Genomic DNA, 16,974 nt, shown 5'->3' with positions numbered 1-16,974 from the left:
GAGATGGTTTTGTTCTTTCCCATCGGAGCGTTGGTGGCTCATATGGAAATGTTCCTCCTCTTCTTTCTTCTTCTCCTTTTCTCTCCCATCTCTTCATCCACATTTTCCCTTTTTAATGAATTGAGGCAGCTGGCACTGAAACCTGATGTAACAAAACATATAAATCTGCTTGTGCTCTCATATCTGGTGCACACATGCACATGCCTATACCATCTTCATGCATGTACAGTATTGGACTTTTTGTTGAGTGAGGTACTGTCTGGCCTCGATATATATTTTTCCTGTATGACCACTGCAGGGCTCCACATGTAACCACATTTTTTATTGAAGTATAATAAACCTAACCAGCAGTGTTGTGAATGTGATAGATTCCCACATCCATGCTGCTTCACAGCTGTGCCAATCGACATCCTTTCACAATGTAGTACTTTGTGCACCGCTGGCAGTGTAGCTAAATGCATTGACAGTTATTACTTGTAATTGAGCTTCAGGAGGTATATGTCCTAGGTTCTGACAATTTTTGGATTATTGTATTTTCAAGATGGGTCCCTTAACAGAAAATACAAGCCATGCAGGATTTACAAAGGAGTGTAAAGGTAACATGTGGGAAGACCTCAAGTTGGACCAAGGCATGATACAGGTGATTTGGTCAAAGAGAGACTCAAAAAAATTATGGTGTAGACACAGGTTTTTCAAACGTGGGTTAACGCACCAAAATTAGGCGACATGTTTGTGTCATGTTTGACATCATGTTGTTGGTGATGTCATGAACGCGCCGTGTAGTAAATGTATCATGACATCCAAAGGACCACAAAGTTTATCTGCGGCCCAATCCACACTTCTCATTCTGTAGTATGGGGTGACAGTTAAGAGAGAAGCATTGACGTCATTACTGTTAAACAAGTCAACGGTCATTTGGCCTCTTAACCTTCCACTTTAATCCCTTCTCACTCTGTCACCTCCCCCTCTCCCTTTCTCCCATATCAATCACTCAACACTTCACATCACTTAACACAAGGACTGGTGTGTGTGTGAGTGTGCGTACGTGTGTGTGTGTGTGTGTGTGTGTGTGTGTGTGTGTGTGTGTGTGTGTGTGTGTGTGTGTGTGTGTGTTTGTGTGTTTTCTTTACCTGTGTCACTGTGTGTGGTCTGCCTGAGGACATTTACATGGACTAACCATTTGGTACGACCTAGCATGGTGCATGGAACAGAAACCTCCATTGACAAAACCATTGGTTGCTTTAGTAATGTTTTATTATAATACAAAAAAGGAATATTATTTTGGTATTTCAACACTTTAATACGTTACACTGCATTTTGTAAAACAAATTTCATACAAAAAATTGGCTAACGGGACTAGTGCATTTTAAATGATAATACTGTCAAATACAATTACAGTGACACTGTAACGTTAGGCTATGTACATTCTTTGGGAAGGGAACGTTTTAATAGTCTTCAAGGGATTACTAGTACCATCATAATAGTATAATCTATTGCTACTTAACCTTTTAAACCAAGCTTTTCAAGAATAAATAGCCTGGATGTTTTGTAAATGAGAATTTTGTTTCTCAACTGAATTTTTTCAAGAAGTTTAATGCTACTGCCGTATCTTGCTGGTAAAAGATCAGAGATTCAGAGACTTCTTTCCCTCTGAAAGGCAGGTCTTCCTACAGTGAGATTTAATATCTTAACCACAAATTCCAGGAAAAAATTCTCACAAGAAACATTTTATATACTGCGGTTCCATTTCTTGTCATGTCTGACACACAAAATAACTTCCACGCACAATATATTTAATCGCTATATGTTTATGACGAAACACATGTAGAAACTACAAACATTCTTGGTTGTGCTTTGCAGAAATAAGTCTCCTATTATTAACAGTATGACTTCAGTATCAATGTAATAACTACAGGTCCAATAATAAGGATACTGTATCTGTATTGTAGGCTACTATACTTTCAACAATAGGTTTCCCATGTGCCATCGTCAGGTTGAAACAAATGATTTGTGCAGTTAAGGTAGTTTGGTGAAACTGACTTGGAACACTCATAGGAAAAAGCCACACACAAAAAGTAATAAAGGTTGAAAACCATAAATGTTCTTGCACAAGGCCCAATGTCCATAGGGAGTAATCTGCGCCTGGCTGGAAATTATCATAATAAAATACAGTTCACTGTGACGGCAGAGAAAATGTCAGCATGTACTCTTTAAGATATGTTTGGCATCTTTATGCTTTATTGACAGTACGTAGAAACAGAGGTGAAATGGGGCAGAGAAGGGAGTGACATGCAGAGAACGACCATGGGCGGGAATCGAACCAGGGTCTGCTGCTGGGCCCGGCCCGGGGGGGGCGCCCTACCAACTGAGCTAAGGGCGCCCCATGTACTCTTTAAGATGGGTGTACATTTGGACGGGTGGAAATACTTAAAGAACATTGTGGCCAAATTAGAATACCCTTTGACACAAACAATCCATATGAGACTTTTGGTCAAATGTAAGGCTGATATGGATAAAGCTCTACAACAATTGAATCAATTCAATTCAAGTCTGCCAAGATGATACTTCATGGACCCATAGATTTTTATATTCACTGTAGTTTATGGCCCATCATGTCTACATAAGCAGCTGGATAGCTCAGAAGGTAACACCACTGACTTTGGTACAGGAAGACAAGGGCACATAGTCCAAAGCATTGCAGCTAATGTTCCTTCACTTTGGTCGGTATTCCACTTTATACCGTGGTCATTACTTTCAATGAACCGGTGCGGAAGCGTAGGATCTTCTTCTTGAGGGCGTGTGAGGCCTTGATCTTGACAAAAGCCTTGGGCTGCAGAGGAGCTCCAGAAGATGGGGCAGAAGATGATGGGACTGAAAGTTGAGGGGGTAACTGTTGGGGCCAAACCAGACCACCGCTCTCATCTGAGTCACTGGACAAAGAGCTGGAATCTGGAGAGTCCGCCTCGCTCATGCTGGACTCAGACTCACCACCCTGACCTGGGTGAGGGTAGTCCCCATTAGGCGGCTGACACAGTGGTACTTGGTCCCTCTCTAACTGGTATTCCATGTGCTGATGATGGTGGGTTTGGGGGTGGGCTGGGTAGGCGTACGATGCATGTGTGGGCCGAGATTTGCGTGTGCGCTTTCCACAATGATCTCTCTGGTTCGAAGCGGGCGGTCCTTGCGCGGCGGGCGGTCCTTGCGCGGCGGGAGCCTGCGTTGATGGCTGCTCCCCCTCGTCTTGGCTTAGATCAAGGGAGGACTGCCAGCGCCGATAGCTTCCGCTTCCTTGCTGCTGTTTCTTGCTCTTGGATTGGCTACCGCGACTTCCCCTTCCGCCGCTTCCACTTCCTCCGCCGTCCCTCTCCACCGTATTGTACTTGCGCTCCGGAACCCTTTGCAGGCTGTTCTCCGACTGAGATCTACAAGCCTTCTTCCCTGGCTTCCTGGTGGCACCGCTTCGGTCTTCACTCGAGCGACACTTCTTTGGGCCAGCACGGGATCTTTGGGGTTGGATCTGAGATGCTATCGGCTGCTGCTCTTGATGATGGTGGTGGTGATGATGATGATGATGCCCTCTCTCTGGAGAATATGTGCTTCGGTTGGGTTTGGCCATCCCAGCAGAGCCTTTGTGTGGATTGGAGTGGTGATGGGCATAAGCTCTGGAGGAAGCTTGGCAAGGCTGGGCAGGAATATATTCTGCATTGACCAGCTGCTGCTCCTCGGGCAGAGGTTGTTGGTGAGGCTTGGACGGAGCTGGAGTGGAAGGGTAGGAAGGACTTTGGGGCGAATCAGGCTCGCTATTGCTGGAGTCTGGTTGGCCTTGCAACACCCGGAAAGACGGATAGTCCAACAAGGTTGAGCGAGATGCGTTATTCATGGAGACCTGCCTTGGCCTGTGATTAAGCCATGGTTGATGCTGGACACTTTGCTGGAGATGTTGGTGGTGGTATGGGGTTTGGACACCTTCAGTAAACCCTGTACCTAGGTTACGCTCCTGACCGAGGTTGTGGCAAACCTGTGGAGCAGTTCCTTCTGTTCCCTGGGAAAGAGTGGACATCTCCTGAACAGAAACTTGCTTTGGTGATTGTTGCTCCTCCTTGCGGCACAGACTACCCTGCCTCACTACAGTAACAGCCCTGGAGTCATGTGTCAGGCTGGTCCGGGGCTTCGAGGGGCGTGCAGGTGAAACTTTGCGTTGGATAATTCCAAATATATAAGTCTCTAGCTTTTGGAATTGTTGGTGATCTTCCTGACTGGCGTCAGCACCCCTTATTTCGCCCAAAGCTTCAGCAATCATGGCTCGTCTTGTTGGGTCTGACAACCATCTTTCTTCTGTCTCGGTCTCTCCAGTCCCATCAGGGGCTGAGCGGGAACCAGGGACTGCAGAGGGGTGAAAACAATTAAGTTATCAGAATAAATCTAGCTGTGGCGGGATTTATAAAAGAAATTGTGAAAGGGTAACATTGAGCGCTGATATCACTCTCATTGTATTTCTCTGTATTTTATTTATGTTAAATTGTTCTGTAAAAAGTTTTATTTGTTTACTGTTAACAATCACACTTGATATTGTCATGTATAGCCATCACAATGCGATTCGTTCCTAGTTTTTTTTAAAGACAGAACTGTTTGACACTTCAAATACCAATGTGCACAGGTTTGTGTCATAGCTGGCTTAATAAACATAAGTATGTTAGAGGATGCTTATGCTCTGAGGAAGTGTAATATATTTGCCTGCTTGACACTGACCTCGGTGTCAACAACAGGCAGAAATATGTCATGCTCTTGATAATGACTGTGACTCAGATGGTATGCAATGTTTTGGTTCAAGAAGAGTTCACAATAACTATTGCTTCATTCACCCAGCATGAATTATATTTAAATACATTTTTTACCAAAAGAAATAAGATTTTTGTATAAGATTCAGCTACAGACAAAACAGACTGAGCTATGCCTAAAAACACTTCCATTTTGTCCATCTTAAAAGTTGCCTGTGCTTTGGGAAGAGCAGTTGATGATTTTACCTGAACTGAGAAGGCTGTCCTCCATATCAGTAGAATGATCTTCTGATTGGACCTCGGTGTTCACCTTCAGCTCTGCTACCTGCTGTTCTAAAGACGCCTTAATGCCCCAGGATGCACACTGGAGACTGTTCTGAAATACACAGACAGAGACAGAGACAGAGTCAAGAGATTGGAATGCTCTCTCAAAAGCATGACCAAAACATATAGAATAGAAGCCCGTTTGTGTTTTAAGGACTCTTCATTTTCCACATGCATTCCTTGCTTCAACACCACACAACTCTGTTCAGTGGTATTACATCATCAGCATTATTCAAAGGACGGGAAGCAATATTTCATTCTTCTAGTGAATAGTCATTTATTCATCTGCAATGTAGGTGTAAATGGCTGTGTAAAGTCCAATCTCATCTACCAGCTTTTAACTCCTACGACAGCAAGGAAAGTTGGTCCTTATTCCAGTTTTTGATTGTATTTAATTTGTAAATGTTCTTCCTATTCCTATTTGACCCTTGATCTAATTTTTAGCCTTTTGAGAGAATAGTTGTAGTTATAATTACGATACCCTGCAATGTAAGAATACAGCCTACAACTACCCAATGACATCAAATTACAGAGAAGGACAGTAACATGTGGGAAGAGTTTATTTTACATTTTTGTTCTATCCATTCATTTGGATTAAGTAACATAACACCCACCCATCCAGCCCAGACCGCAAGAGAACAGTTATGTGACTAAAATCAAACAACACTTTCATTTGCAGTGCACATATGTATCAACTCCTTATTCGCCTTCCAGGTTGAGAGGTAGACTAGAATCACATAGAGCAACGACCTTCGCATTCACAGACAAGCTATGATCACAAGCACTCACTATCAAAACATTGGGGACAATAACATGCCATTCTCACGTACCACACACACATGCATGCAGGCACACACTCACACACACGCACACACACACACACACACACACACACACACACACACACACACACACACACACACACACACACACACACACACACACACATACCGGACACACACACTCGGTCTTATATACCCAAATGTAAGCTAAAGGATGGAACAAAAATGTTATAATTTGAAGCTGTCTATAAGAAAGAAAACAGAGACATAAGCCCCTTTCACACATAGTTCCCAGGAAATTACCAGGAATACATGCCCGGCACCACTTGTGATTTTAACTTTTCACACATGCAGCTCCACCCCTGAACATTCCTGTCTCGTGCCTGTTCCCACATTACATGGTTATGGCGGTAATAGATGGTGCTAGATGTCCAGCAGGGCGGACTAATATGCCTGGTAGCGTCTGAACTGTTTCATTGTTTGTCTAATTTGCATTCAATATTGCAGAATGGAGATAAAAACAAAACAGCTTCCATTCCCAACAGCATTCCTGGCATATATATTCCCCGGCTAATGTTACCAGGTCTTGAGCCGTGGAATTGCTGGAGCAGATTTTCCGTAAATCGATTCTGGCTGTGACCCCCTTCCCAGCAAAATTGTGCGGCACATGGCTCGGAAAAGGCTGATCCCTTTATTTGTAGATCTGTATAGCAAACTGAATTTCATTTTGTGCACTTGGAATTTCTTACTATACTTTACTACTTTACTACAAAGGCATTAACTCAAAGAAAAGCCTATTAAAGAAAATTCCAGCATTCATCATTCATTCCGTGACATATACTGTAAGGTAGCATAAGTCCGTCATATGATCTCTACTGTAGGAGTTATCACATGTTTAATATGACAAAAAGACAGAGCTCTTATGCGTTTGGAAATCCGGATCTACTAGTAGTTGATTCTATTGATGCTATTGGCCCCCTTGCCTCAAAAAGCCGCTGTGCCATTAAAAGCTTATAGGTGTCACATTTGACAATGCTTTTAAATGTGAAATAACCTCTGTTGTCAAAGTTGCATTTCACCAGCTAAGAGCGCTAGCGAAAGTAAAGCCTTATCTCTAACCTAAATACCTGGAGAGGATTGTTCATTATTTTAATACATCTAGGCTAGATTATTGTAGCCTAATTCTTTGTATATCGGTCTAGGTCATGGTTCCTTTGCGGCGCCTGCTGCCAGTGCAAAACGCTGCAGCTTAACTATTTCCCACTTTTCCTGATTTTGACCAAAAGGGATTTAAATAGGTACATTAAGCTTTGCACTGTTATTATCAGTATAATGCGTTGTGATCATTCTATTTGTACTATTCATTATTATTTTGTCTCATGTCTGTGCCCGTGTCCATTCCTTGTCTCTGTGTCTGTCTATGCATGTTCCCAGATCCCACTCAATCAGCTGACCGATGGTGTTCACTCTTTCAGTTAAACCAATTCGATTTTGCCATTACCTCAGTGAGCCAATCATTTAGTCGCCATCACAGTCCATTCCTTTACTGCTGCTGTCAGCAGTCATTTCAGTATTAGATCAACACATGTACACAACCTTTTTTTCTTGTTGGTAGTATGCAAGCTGATTCCAGATCATGAGAGAACCAGCACTGTTAGAAGTAATCTGACTTAAACATCTGACCACAACTACCAGATTCAGTGTTGGTATGCTTGTACCACCTTTCTAATGGATTTCACTGTTGATCTGCTATTTAATTAGTTCTCGGGTGCCACATGCTGAGATTGAGCAACACCACAATCATCAAAACAAATCCAAGCAAAACTGATGAAACAGTGCAGCCAGACACAGTACACAAGCATTCAATTCAAACCCTACACATCCTGTGACAGTTTCTCAGGCGTTCAGTGGAAAGAATCCCTTTATTGTACAACAGGACCCTTATTGTGAAACCATTGCATGACCGTGTGTAGTAAATCCACTGAGTCAAGATTCACATACAGCCCCTCAGTTTAACAGTCTTCATCTTGTGGCACCCATCGTACTGCAAGTAAAATTTGGCAGCTACATTTGCACAACGTAAATTGAAATGATTGATGAAGCCATGGGAAAGTCAGGATCAGGTTTAGTTCTGTCAGATTGGCATTGTAAATTATGACATGCACAAGGAGTGTATCCACCCTCATGTGTGCATCTGATCATTGCAAGCCTATAGGTGCCCTGATGAAGTCATTGCTGATGGTAGGCATATCATTTTGCTGGTAAAAGCAACACATTGATTACATTTAGCAGATTACTATATATTGTTTTCGAGTAAGTGCTTTCATATCCATTGTATTTGTGTAAGTGATGTGGTATTCATTGCATGTCTATGCTACATATTAGCATGACTAATTTTCATATTGTACTGATCTATCTGCAGCTGAGTGTGGCATGAGTATGCTCATTTTGGAACAACTCTCTGCTCCGCATTCTTCCAACAATCAAATCAAAGATTATCTGCATCTGAAAATAACTTCACCCTTGTCTCGCCAAACAGCTTTGAGCTAATAGGAATCTGATGAATCTGGAAATAATCTATCCTTTAAAAAACAGTAAACTAGCTTTAGTGCTTCACAAGACTCTTAACCACATACATAGGATGCATAGGATTCCGTTAGTCTGTGTCTATATGCAAAATTGAGCTTGACTTATGTAAGGCATGCACTATATAAAAGGGGTCTGTGTGCGGGTTTAAGCAGCTACTTATGTGAGACCACACTGGCTCAATGGCTGCTTGTCCTCCTCATGTGAGTGCACGCTCACACACACATGCTCATGTCTTTGCTTGGACAGTCATGTTTGAATACACACAAGTTCAATTCTATTAGGCTTGAGCTGTAAAGCTCACAGTCGGACCATCAGTGGTTCTACAGGGATCAAACTAAAGCATGGCTTCAAATGCATCACAGATTTTATAAACACTCTGTATAGACTAGACTTGGCTTCATGACTTTAATGGAGTTATACTTGACAAGGAGGTGAATTGGTTTCTTTGAGGGGGTTAGGTTGACACAAATGATATTCAATTTGGCTTGAAGCTGCAATAATATGCAGCCTTGACCTGAAATAAACAACACTTAAAGACTTTTGGGCCAGATCCACAGAGAATAGATTGCGCTCACTAATGCATAGACGATGCATAGATATAGCACTTGTTATCTGCCCTGTTTCAGCACTGTCCGTATCCACAAAAGAATTTGCACTAATTAGACACCGGCACTTACACACACACACACAAAGTTTGGCAGCTGAGTGCAATTTGCCCTCCTGTTGTGTTTAATAGAGTAAAGCGGATCTCTTCCCAGTGTTTCAGGAGGCACCATGCACTTTAACGCACTGTGCAGTGCAGCAGCTGCTTTACAAAGACAGTGGGCCAGGATTTGATGGTGATGAAAGTTTTATAATATTCATCACATCCACAAAGATCAGCCACAGGTTCCACAAACACAAGCTCTCTATTTTCACAACATTACATTTGTCAACAGTGAATTTTGGAGACTTGAGAACTTAATGGGTCATTTTCCTTGTCCAGTATGACGTGATTATGCATTCTTCTCTGAATCTTAATAATGATGTAAGAAAATAATGAAATTAAGACTTTATACAGGCCGTTACAAATAAGGAATATATGGGTAAAGAGATGTTGCTATAGTGACTCTCTAAATTTCAATAAAACCTGACTTTCTGTGTACATGGACAAGAAAATGAAGGTGCGGCTCAGAAATGTGCTGTACTGTTCTCTCCCCCGCAGTAAATTTGAAATGTTAATCGAAACATATGCGTTTGAAACACGAGCACAGATAAAAAAGATATGGCTGTGCGAGCAGCGTGCGGCTTAGTGGGTGGTCGGGTATTGGGGTGGGAGTGCTGTTTGAGCAGCCTGTTTCAATGAAAAGGTCATTTCACGGTGGAGTTATGAAGCATACATTTGAAGCATTCCCAGTGCCTTTGATATCATACTCCAAAACTAATAATATTAGAGAAATACCTGAAAGCAAGTACTGTCACCATGACAACAAAGAGGGGAAAGGACGGTAAGGCAAAGATAGGGATGAAAGGATGTATCCAAATGTCCAGACTTTATTGCTCTTGCAGACTTTGCAGGCGTGTTCCAGGGAAGGCAGCGAGTGTTTATTGCCGGTTCAAACCCACAATTCATCCACTCTACCAGGGGACTTCTGCAGACTTCCATAGCCTGCTTTGTTTGCACACTTCACCAGACTTGACTGATTTAATTACCCACAATTCATTGGAGTACAGACATGATGTAATAGTTTTTCCAATTCCCCCAACTAAAAAAACAATAATTAAAACAATGAACGTGTAATTACTTTAAAGGGATAGTTCAGTTCTTTTGAGGTGGAATTAGTTAAAAACGTTTTTCTTCTGGCCCCCTCTGCAACAATTCAAGGCTGACTTCTGGTACTGTGACGTCTCTTCCAAAATCCTTAAAGTGACTGCACTGATCTCCATAACGTAACAGACTAACTATACATACAGCAAGTACCTCATACAACCCCAGTTCAAAAATACTGAACTATCCCTTTAATAAAATGTTACTTGGCTCATTTAGACTAGAAACAATATACAACCACATCACGATACGAAATTAGAAGTATAGACCTTAGAGTTAATCAAATTACATCTGTTAATGTTGTCTTTAGGCCTATATGCAGCTTACATAGCATTGCAGTCTCACGCCCTTACAGGCTCGACACTATGACGGTTAACAGGTCACAGTACAGACGACTGAAGTCTGTGAGGGTTTAGTCTGCTGGTCCACAGTGTGTGTACATCTGGATTAAGCAGAAGTAAGGCTTTCCCTTCTAAGGTATAAGGGGCTTAGAAAAAGAGAGGGGAAGAGAAGAGAAGAGAAACATATCGGGGGGACAGAGACAGGAAACACTGACTAATAGGAGTAATGTTTCAAAGGAGTAAAAACAGAGACAGACTGATAAAGAAAAGAAAAAAAGGAGCACCACTTCTTCAGTCCCCTCGAGAGATTTCAGTCTTAATTTAAACCACAACATGACCCTGCTCACTGTAAAAACACTGGATTTTCATGTTCTCTTATACTGCCTCATGCACACAATCAGTCACACACACACACACACACACACACACACACACACACACACACACACACACACACACACACACACACACACACACACACACACACACACACACACACACACACACACACAGAAAACAGAGAGACATACATGCACACAACTCTTTGATTACTGTAAATGTCAAGATTAAAGGCATAGTTCAATAAGGGTCTCTAAATGGTCACAGGAGCTTAATTCCCCCAATAATGTAAGATTATATGAGCTGTTTTTGTCAGGAAGGATGTGCAGTAGTTTTAGCCAATACAAAATAGGTCTATAATGGCACGGTTTCTTACCCTTTTTGTGATTTTCTTTTGATGCTTTCTGAGCAGAAGCTGTGAATGTGTCTAAACAGGAGATTTAAGAGAGCTGCTTAACCCCTGTTAATGGTGCACGGTGACCCATTCGCCAAGCTGTCTGTAAGTCTGGCTTCAGTGATCTGTTTTTCCAAGTGTTTCTCTTTGCTCTCTTCCCACTGTGAAAATAAGTAAATAGAAGCAATTTCCCCCCCCCCAAAAAAAAAGTTTAGAGGTTTTTTTCAATGATCACTTATGACACATTAGAATGTGTGGTGGTGTGTTTATCTGCAGATCTGTGTGCATGTGGATCGTATTCAAACAATGCTGTCTACTAGCTGAACTGTCAAAACATGGAGAATAAACGTTCCCATTGTTAGCGAGAGCGATGTCATGTTGTCGTAGCTTAAATATTGTGTTTGCAAATCACATCCAATGATTTCAGTTTTTGTATAACCTTAAACAGATAAACCTCTCACAGTATTGGATGAGTGGTCTGTCTTAAAGCTTGCAAATGTTTTTAATTAGAGAGATATCTTCATTTTGGTGGTAATCTTATAGGATAGGCTCTGTGGCCTTTTTTGTTTTGTTTCGTGGCTTGTCTTAATGAGTGCATTTTTTACCTTGACGCACATGAAGCTGCACAGCTGTGACTTAAAGTAACCAAGTGTTAGGTTTTGTTTTGGCGACCTCACTATAGGTACCAGTCAGCTTAATGAAGCCCCCCTCCCCCCCAGTCCCATGTCGGTACCCCACTGGGAGCCTAAACAGACACGCAACTATGTTTGCCCAACAAAACGAGGTGTGAAACGTAAGCATTCATAAATGCATCCATTACAGTTAAGAATGTTTGTGTTTGGCTTCAGTTGCAAGTTGGCCACACAGCTGCAACGATCTCCATTGGAAACTTACAGTATGTTTGATGACAGGACAACACACACACACACACACACACACTGTAAACACACACAGCATCAAACCAAATGTGCGCATTCAGTCGGCCCAGGAAAGCCACACTGTTGGCCATTGGAGAAGTTGGTGGATTTGTGCCTTGCTTAAAGGCAAATCAACAGTAGCTAGCTGTTGAAAAATGTCTGTGTATATGATAATTTTTCTCTTAAGGCTGTCCCCGACTCTGAATTTTCTTAGTTGAATCGGATTCACAAAGATTGGATTATTCACGATGCCATTTGGCAATCAGAAAAGTGCATTTTTGGCATAGAAGAGTTATTAAATCACTGAAAACTGGGTTCTGATCTTTAAGGAGACAGCCATGAATTTTCTCATCATGTTTGCTGTTTAGAGAAAAACCTTTCCACTCTTAATCCTGGTACACTACTCCTGGCTCCATCACCACTTCATTATCCCAACATAACATTCAATTGAGTCCCTTTAAGATGATGCTGTCATTCAATTATACTACAGTGAGATCAAATCCCTGCAATAATGAATGTACGACCTCCTAGATCATGAACTGTTCTGCATGCTCTGATATGATTGGCACTGTTGTTGTTTGACTCTACAGAGCACACACACAAACCAGACATTCCTATCCACATTTCAGCATGCCTCTTATTAGTCCCTTGATGTAAAGGAAACCAAGGTGAAGGTCAAGCTGGATCCCCAGTTGCTGTCAGCCGTCACATGGCTGTCAGCAGGTCTTGCTAAGGAATAAATACACTATCCCTCCATACACACACAAACATGTATTCCTGACTCTGTTTATCCTACATTGCAGACTGAAGGTTTTTCTCTATTGCTCATAACAAACATACACAGGCTTAGAGAAACTCACTGAAGAATATCTAAGTTAGTATATACAGACATTTGGACGTTACATGATTCAACTGGTCTGAGTCATGTTTCACATTAAAAGCCTCAGACGAGCCGTAGGAGGCATTAGCTATATGCAGAGAAATCAACAAAGGGACAAAATAATCCAAATATCCTTTGGCATTATCCTTATGATGATGAAGACTTAATACAATTGGAACCACACTCTGATCTTTGGAATAATGGGAAGGGAAAGGTCTTCAGGCATGTAAATTAGCGTCTCTAAATGGTCAGTCGTTTTGAGGTTAGTAAACAGACAGTAATAAAGTAGACAGATTAGTCTTGTTCTGATTAACAATTAGATCATTAATCAGCGATTGAAGGGAAGGATAACAATTGTTTTTTCCCCCAAAGACTATAGGATCGCCTATTTAGGCACCTTTAACTAACTTACAATCATAAGATGTCCTAAAAATGTATCTATATCATTTGCACCCTACTGCATGCATCTAGAGATGTTGTTTCTAGGGGAGCTGGATGTATCCCCTGTGCAGAGTTGACCAGTAATTTGAGTGAATTAAACCGTTTATCAACGACCATTTTTTTTCTACCATGTCTCTTTCCACAATAGTGGATATAATGTTTTGAATTGTGATATTAAACATAACCTATAATGTTAAAGCGATCATGTTGTGACGTCGCTGTGTTCACACACCAAGCCTTAACACACTTTGAATAGAGGGATAGATTTCCATGTTCACACACTTTTAGAAATGTTTATTAGCGTAACTAACTTCAGGCTATTACTTGCAGAAAGCTTATCGGTTCACCTGTTTGAAAGCTCCCCCAGACAGAGCTGCGTGCAGTGCCATAACTCCTCCCACAGTCTCCCATGATTGAGTCTCTCGGCGATCTCTATTGAACATGATTGGACGATCACAAAGTGGAACCAATTACCCAAGGCCGATTGTATCCAGAAAGCAGCTCTGAGTGTACAGATGGTAGCCTACTGTATGAGGCTTTTGGAAATTAAAGACAGTTAGGGATTCATCAACTCCTGTAGTTAGGACAACTTCTTTAGAAACAAAGGATGAACAAGAGAGGATGGAGGGATTAACTAGTGGAGACAGTCAAGTCCACAGCAGACTGGTGAGAACACCCAGAGGGACAAGATGGTGAGAAGGAACAGCAATACCTCAAAGCAGGACCTTAAAATACACCCATTAACTGGTCTACAGCAGCATCTGGCCTTAGAAAGAAACTCATTAAGGATCTGCAGTCATGGATGAGAATTTGCAGAGCCTTAGAAACCAGCGAGAAGTCTTAGTTTAGGAAGCATAAAATAATAACACATACTATTCTATATTAGAAATCATTTTCTCTACACAAATATTAAGTTGATGAGGATAAGATGTCAATCATGTGGCTTCTTTTTTTTTTTTTGCTCAAGCCTATTAGATTTTCTTGTAGTTTTTCAAAATAAAATATGCCGTTGTTAAAATCTCTTAGCTTATAGTTGTTTCCAAACACTGGTGTTGTTCTCAGCCCCTCACATAGGAATGTTCGCCATCAAGCATCCATCACTCCACTGTTTACAACCCTGCAGCTGTGTGTAGATGGCCTTAATGCCACTGAATTAGATACCTTGTGACATGGTTTAGGAGGAATTAACCATTGGTATATATGAAAGGGTATTCCACCAATAATAACACAGTCAGATCTCCTTGTTATTCCTAGCAATGATTCTCAGTACTGTTGCTGTCTATTTTTTGGATGTCTTTAGTATCTAAAGGCCAATCAGAGAGCTAGTCACATACTGTATCATGACGCCTTAAATAAATATTTATTTGTAAAGAGTCAGACTAAATCGAAGTTGCTTCACATGGGCAGCCCTTCGTTGCTCACAATCACAGTCACTCACTGGAGTTTAATTGCTGCACATGTGCTGATGCACTGCAGGGCAGGCTCACCGGCTGCTATGGAGGAACTGGAGGTATCCTACTTGGATAATTGCAGCTGCTTGTCTATAACATAAGTTAATTAATTTCAGAATATGCTGAGAAGTTCATATAGGAGGAAAATTGCAAGGGCATATTCCAAGAGGACATGTTATGGTCTTGACTCGAAAGGGGAATTTCCTGTCTGCCTAAGTGTTTTACCATTTGAAACACAAACTCTTGATTTACTTGCCTCCCCGTGTGCCTGTACAACCAAGTGAATACTATACACTTTTTTTACATTAACATTCTAGTAACTGAAAATGTAGCCAAAATGCATCCAGCCTTGTAAGTTTGAACTGTGATGTATTTTACTGCACATGGTCATTCAGTTCTACAATTTGAATTAAATAATTTATTACATATTGCATTGCAAATTTGGCAACAACAATATGGCATGAAATGATACATATTTGGCATATGCAGGATAATAAAAACAGTTGTATCCTGAGGCCTCTCCTCTATATTCCAGGCTGGAGCATAAGGGTACCATAAAATATGTTACATTGTGCTTTTTCCTTCCAAACATAAAAAAGATGTGCATCTGAAAGCCCTTGGATTTTTGTATCCACTTCAAAGAGTTCAACACGGTTGGACTCAATCTCCACCACATTTAAAAGAGAGGAGGCAGCCTTCAGGAAAACCAATGAGCTCATCTTTTTAAGTGAACATTTAACACATGATTTATCCAAACTCAGGGGATACACATGTCTGGATAATCCATTGTGTTGAGTATGAAGTGGATACAGGGATGAAGCTCCCAAAGTTTTCCCTTAAATGGTAATGTGTGTTCCTTTAGGGGCCCTCCTAACTTTTGTATTTTCATAACTGCCCAGTGATGTCAATGACAGGTTTTAATGTATTTTCTTTTCGTTTGCCATACACCCGATCCTTGGTAATCTAATCCAGTAGTAACCACAGCGTGGTCCAGGCTACTCCTGTTTCCAAGAGGAGACTCCAAAAACAGCAAAAGATTTAAAAGCCGTGACAAATCCCTAAAAGTCCACATATAAAATATTAAATAATAGAAATGATCGACAACTGATGCACACCTATGTCTACAGTAGAAAAACTATTAAGGCTCAGACTGCATTGGGCCCTTCGTGTATGCAAAGTTTCCCAAACGACGCATCCCAAGGCGCACGCCACAGCATTACAAACTGCCCTTTACATACAGTAAGCGAACCAGCAGGACATTCATTAGACCCCCTTCAATGTATATGACCCTTCCTTAGACAAACAGAACTTACGGTTTGGAGCCTGCTGCGGCTGTGGTCATCCGACGCATTGCCTTTCAGTGTGTCCAGAGCGCATCGTGCCGACCTCAGAGCTCCCCAAGGAGGGCGCCCTGGAACGGGAGAGTCCCCCAGGCAGAGAGCGCTCAGCACCCGGCATTCTTGCCTCTGTTTTAGCAGCTCCAGCTCACACAAGCCGGCCAGGCTGGCCTCCAGCCGCTCCTTATTCCGACTGCGCTCCGCTTTCATTGGCATAGAGAACGCCGGGAACATAACTCCAAAGGAGCCCGGTAGCTCTTGCAAAGCCATCCTAGCCTCCCGTGTTCTTCTCCCAGAAAAGGGAAGTTAAATGAATCCGCTGAAAGACTGGTTCACTCTTGTTGTGTTCTGGGTATCCACAGTAGTGAGGCATTGGCTGCTGTGGGCTTCAGCTGCTGAACTCACCGCTGACCCATTCCCCTCCTCTAGCGGCGCTGCGCTCTGCAGGCTCATTTGGACAGCTGTTGGTGGAGCCTATGAAGGCACGCAGCCTTTTATTATTGGCTCTGCCTTGGCCAGACACCCACATTCGACCGAGGCCACTCAAGTGTCATCCTATTCAGATGAATACACCCAATAAGATAAAAGATAGGA

General features: G+C 41.9%; 1 protein-coding gene across 2 annotated transcripts; it reads right to left on the bottom strand.

Annotated features, from left to right (window-relative positions):
* Positions 1–1,243: 1,243 nt before the first annotated feature.
* On the bottom strand, positions 1,244–16,782 carry LOC307261249 (uncharacterized protein). 2 transcript variants are annotated; one of them, XR_013845213.1, is made up of 4 exons: positions 16,357–16,782; positions 5,025–5,154; positions 2,363–4,383; positions 1,244–2,330 (listed from the first exon to the last, which is right to left on the bottom strand). XR_013845213.1 is itself a non-coding variant. In XM_080041745.1 (3 exons), exons 1-3 carry the CDS (start codon positions 16,648–16,650, stop codon positions 2,735–2,737), a joined length of 2,073 nt encoding a protein of 690 aa, XP_079897871.1. In that variant the 5' UTR covers positions 16,651–16,782; the 3' UTR covers positions 1,244–2,734. The 2 variants fall into 2 exon arrangements, 1 of the variants encoding a protein (XP_079897871.1); XM_080041745.1 differs by having other exon boundaries at positions 1,244–4,383.
* Between the last annotated feature and the right edge of the window lie 192 nt (positions 16,783–16,974).

The sequence above is a fragment of the Ammodytes marinus genome, assembly GCF_949987685.1.
Source record: "Ammodytes marinus genome assembly, chromosome: 14".
Taxonomy (NCBI): Eukaryota; Metazoa; Chordata; class Actinopteri; order Uranoscopiformes; family Ammodytidae; genus Ammodytes; species Ammodytes marinus.
This window is presented reverse-complemented; position numbering and strand designations above follow the sequence as displayed.

Excerpts from the sequence above, each read along its gene's own strand:
- LOC307261249 (XM_080041745.1), bottom strand. The coding sequence starts at position 16,650 with ATGGCTTTGCAAGAGCTACCGGGCTCCTTTGGAGTTATGTTCCCGGCG. Across the intron at positions 5,155-16,356 it reads GCCGCAGCAGGCTCCAAACC|AACAGTCTCCAGTGTGCATC; the intron begins GTAAGTTCTGTT and ends TGTGTATTTCAG. Across the intron at positions 4,384-5,024 it reads GGACAGCCTTCTCAGTTCAG|TCCCTGGTTCCCGCTCAGCC; the intron begins GTAAAATCATCA and ends ACCCCTCTGCAG.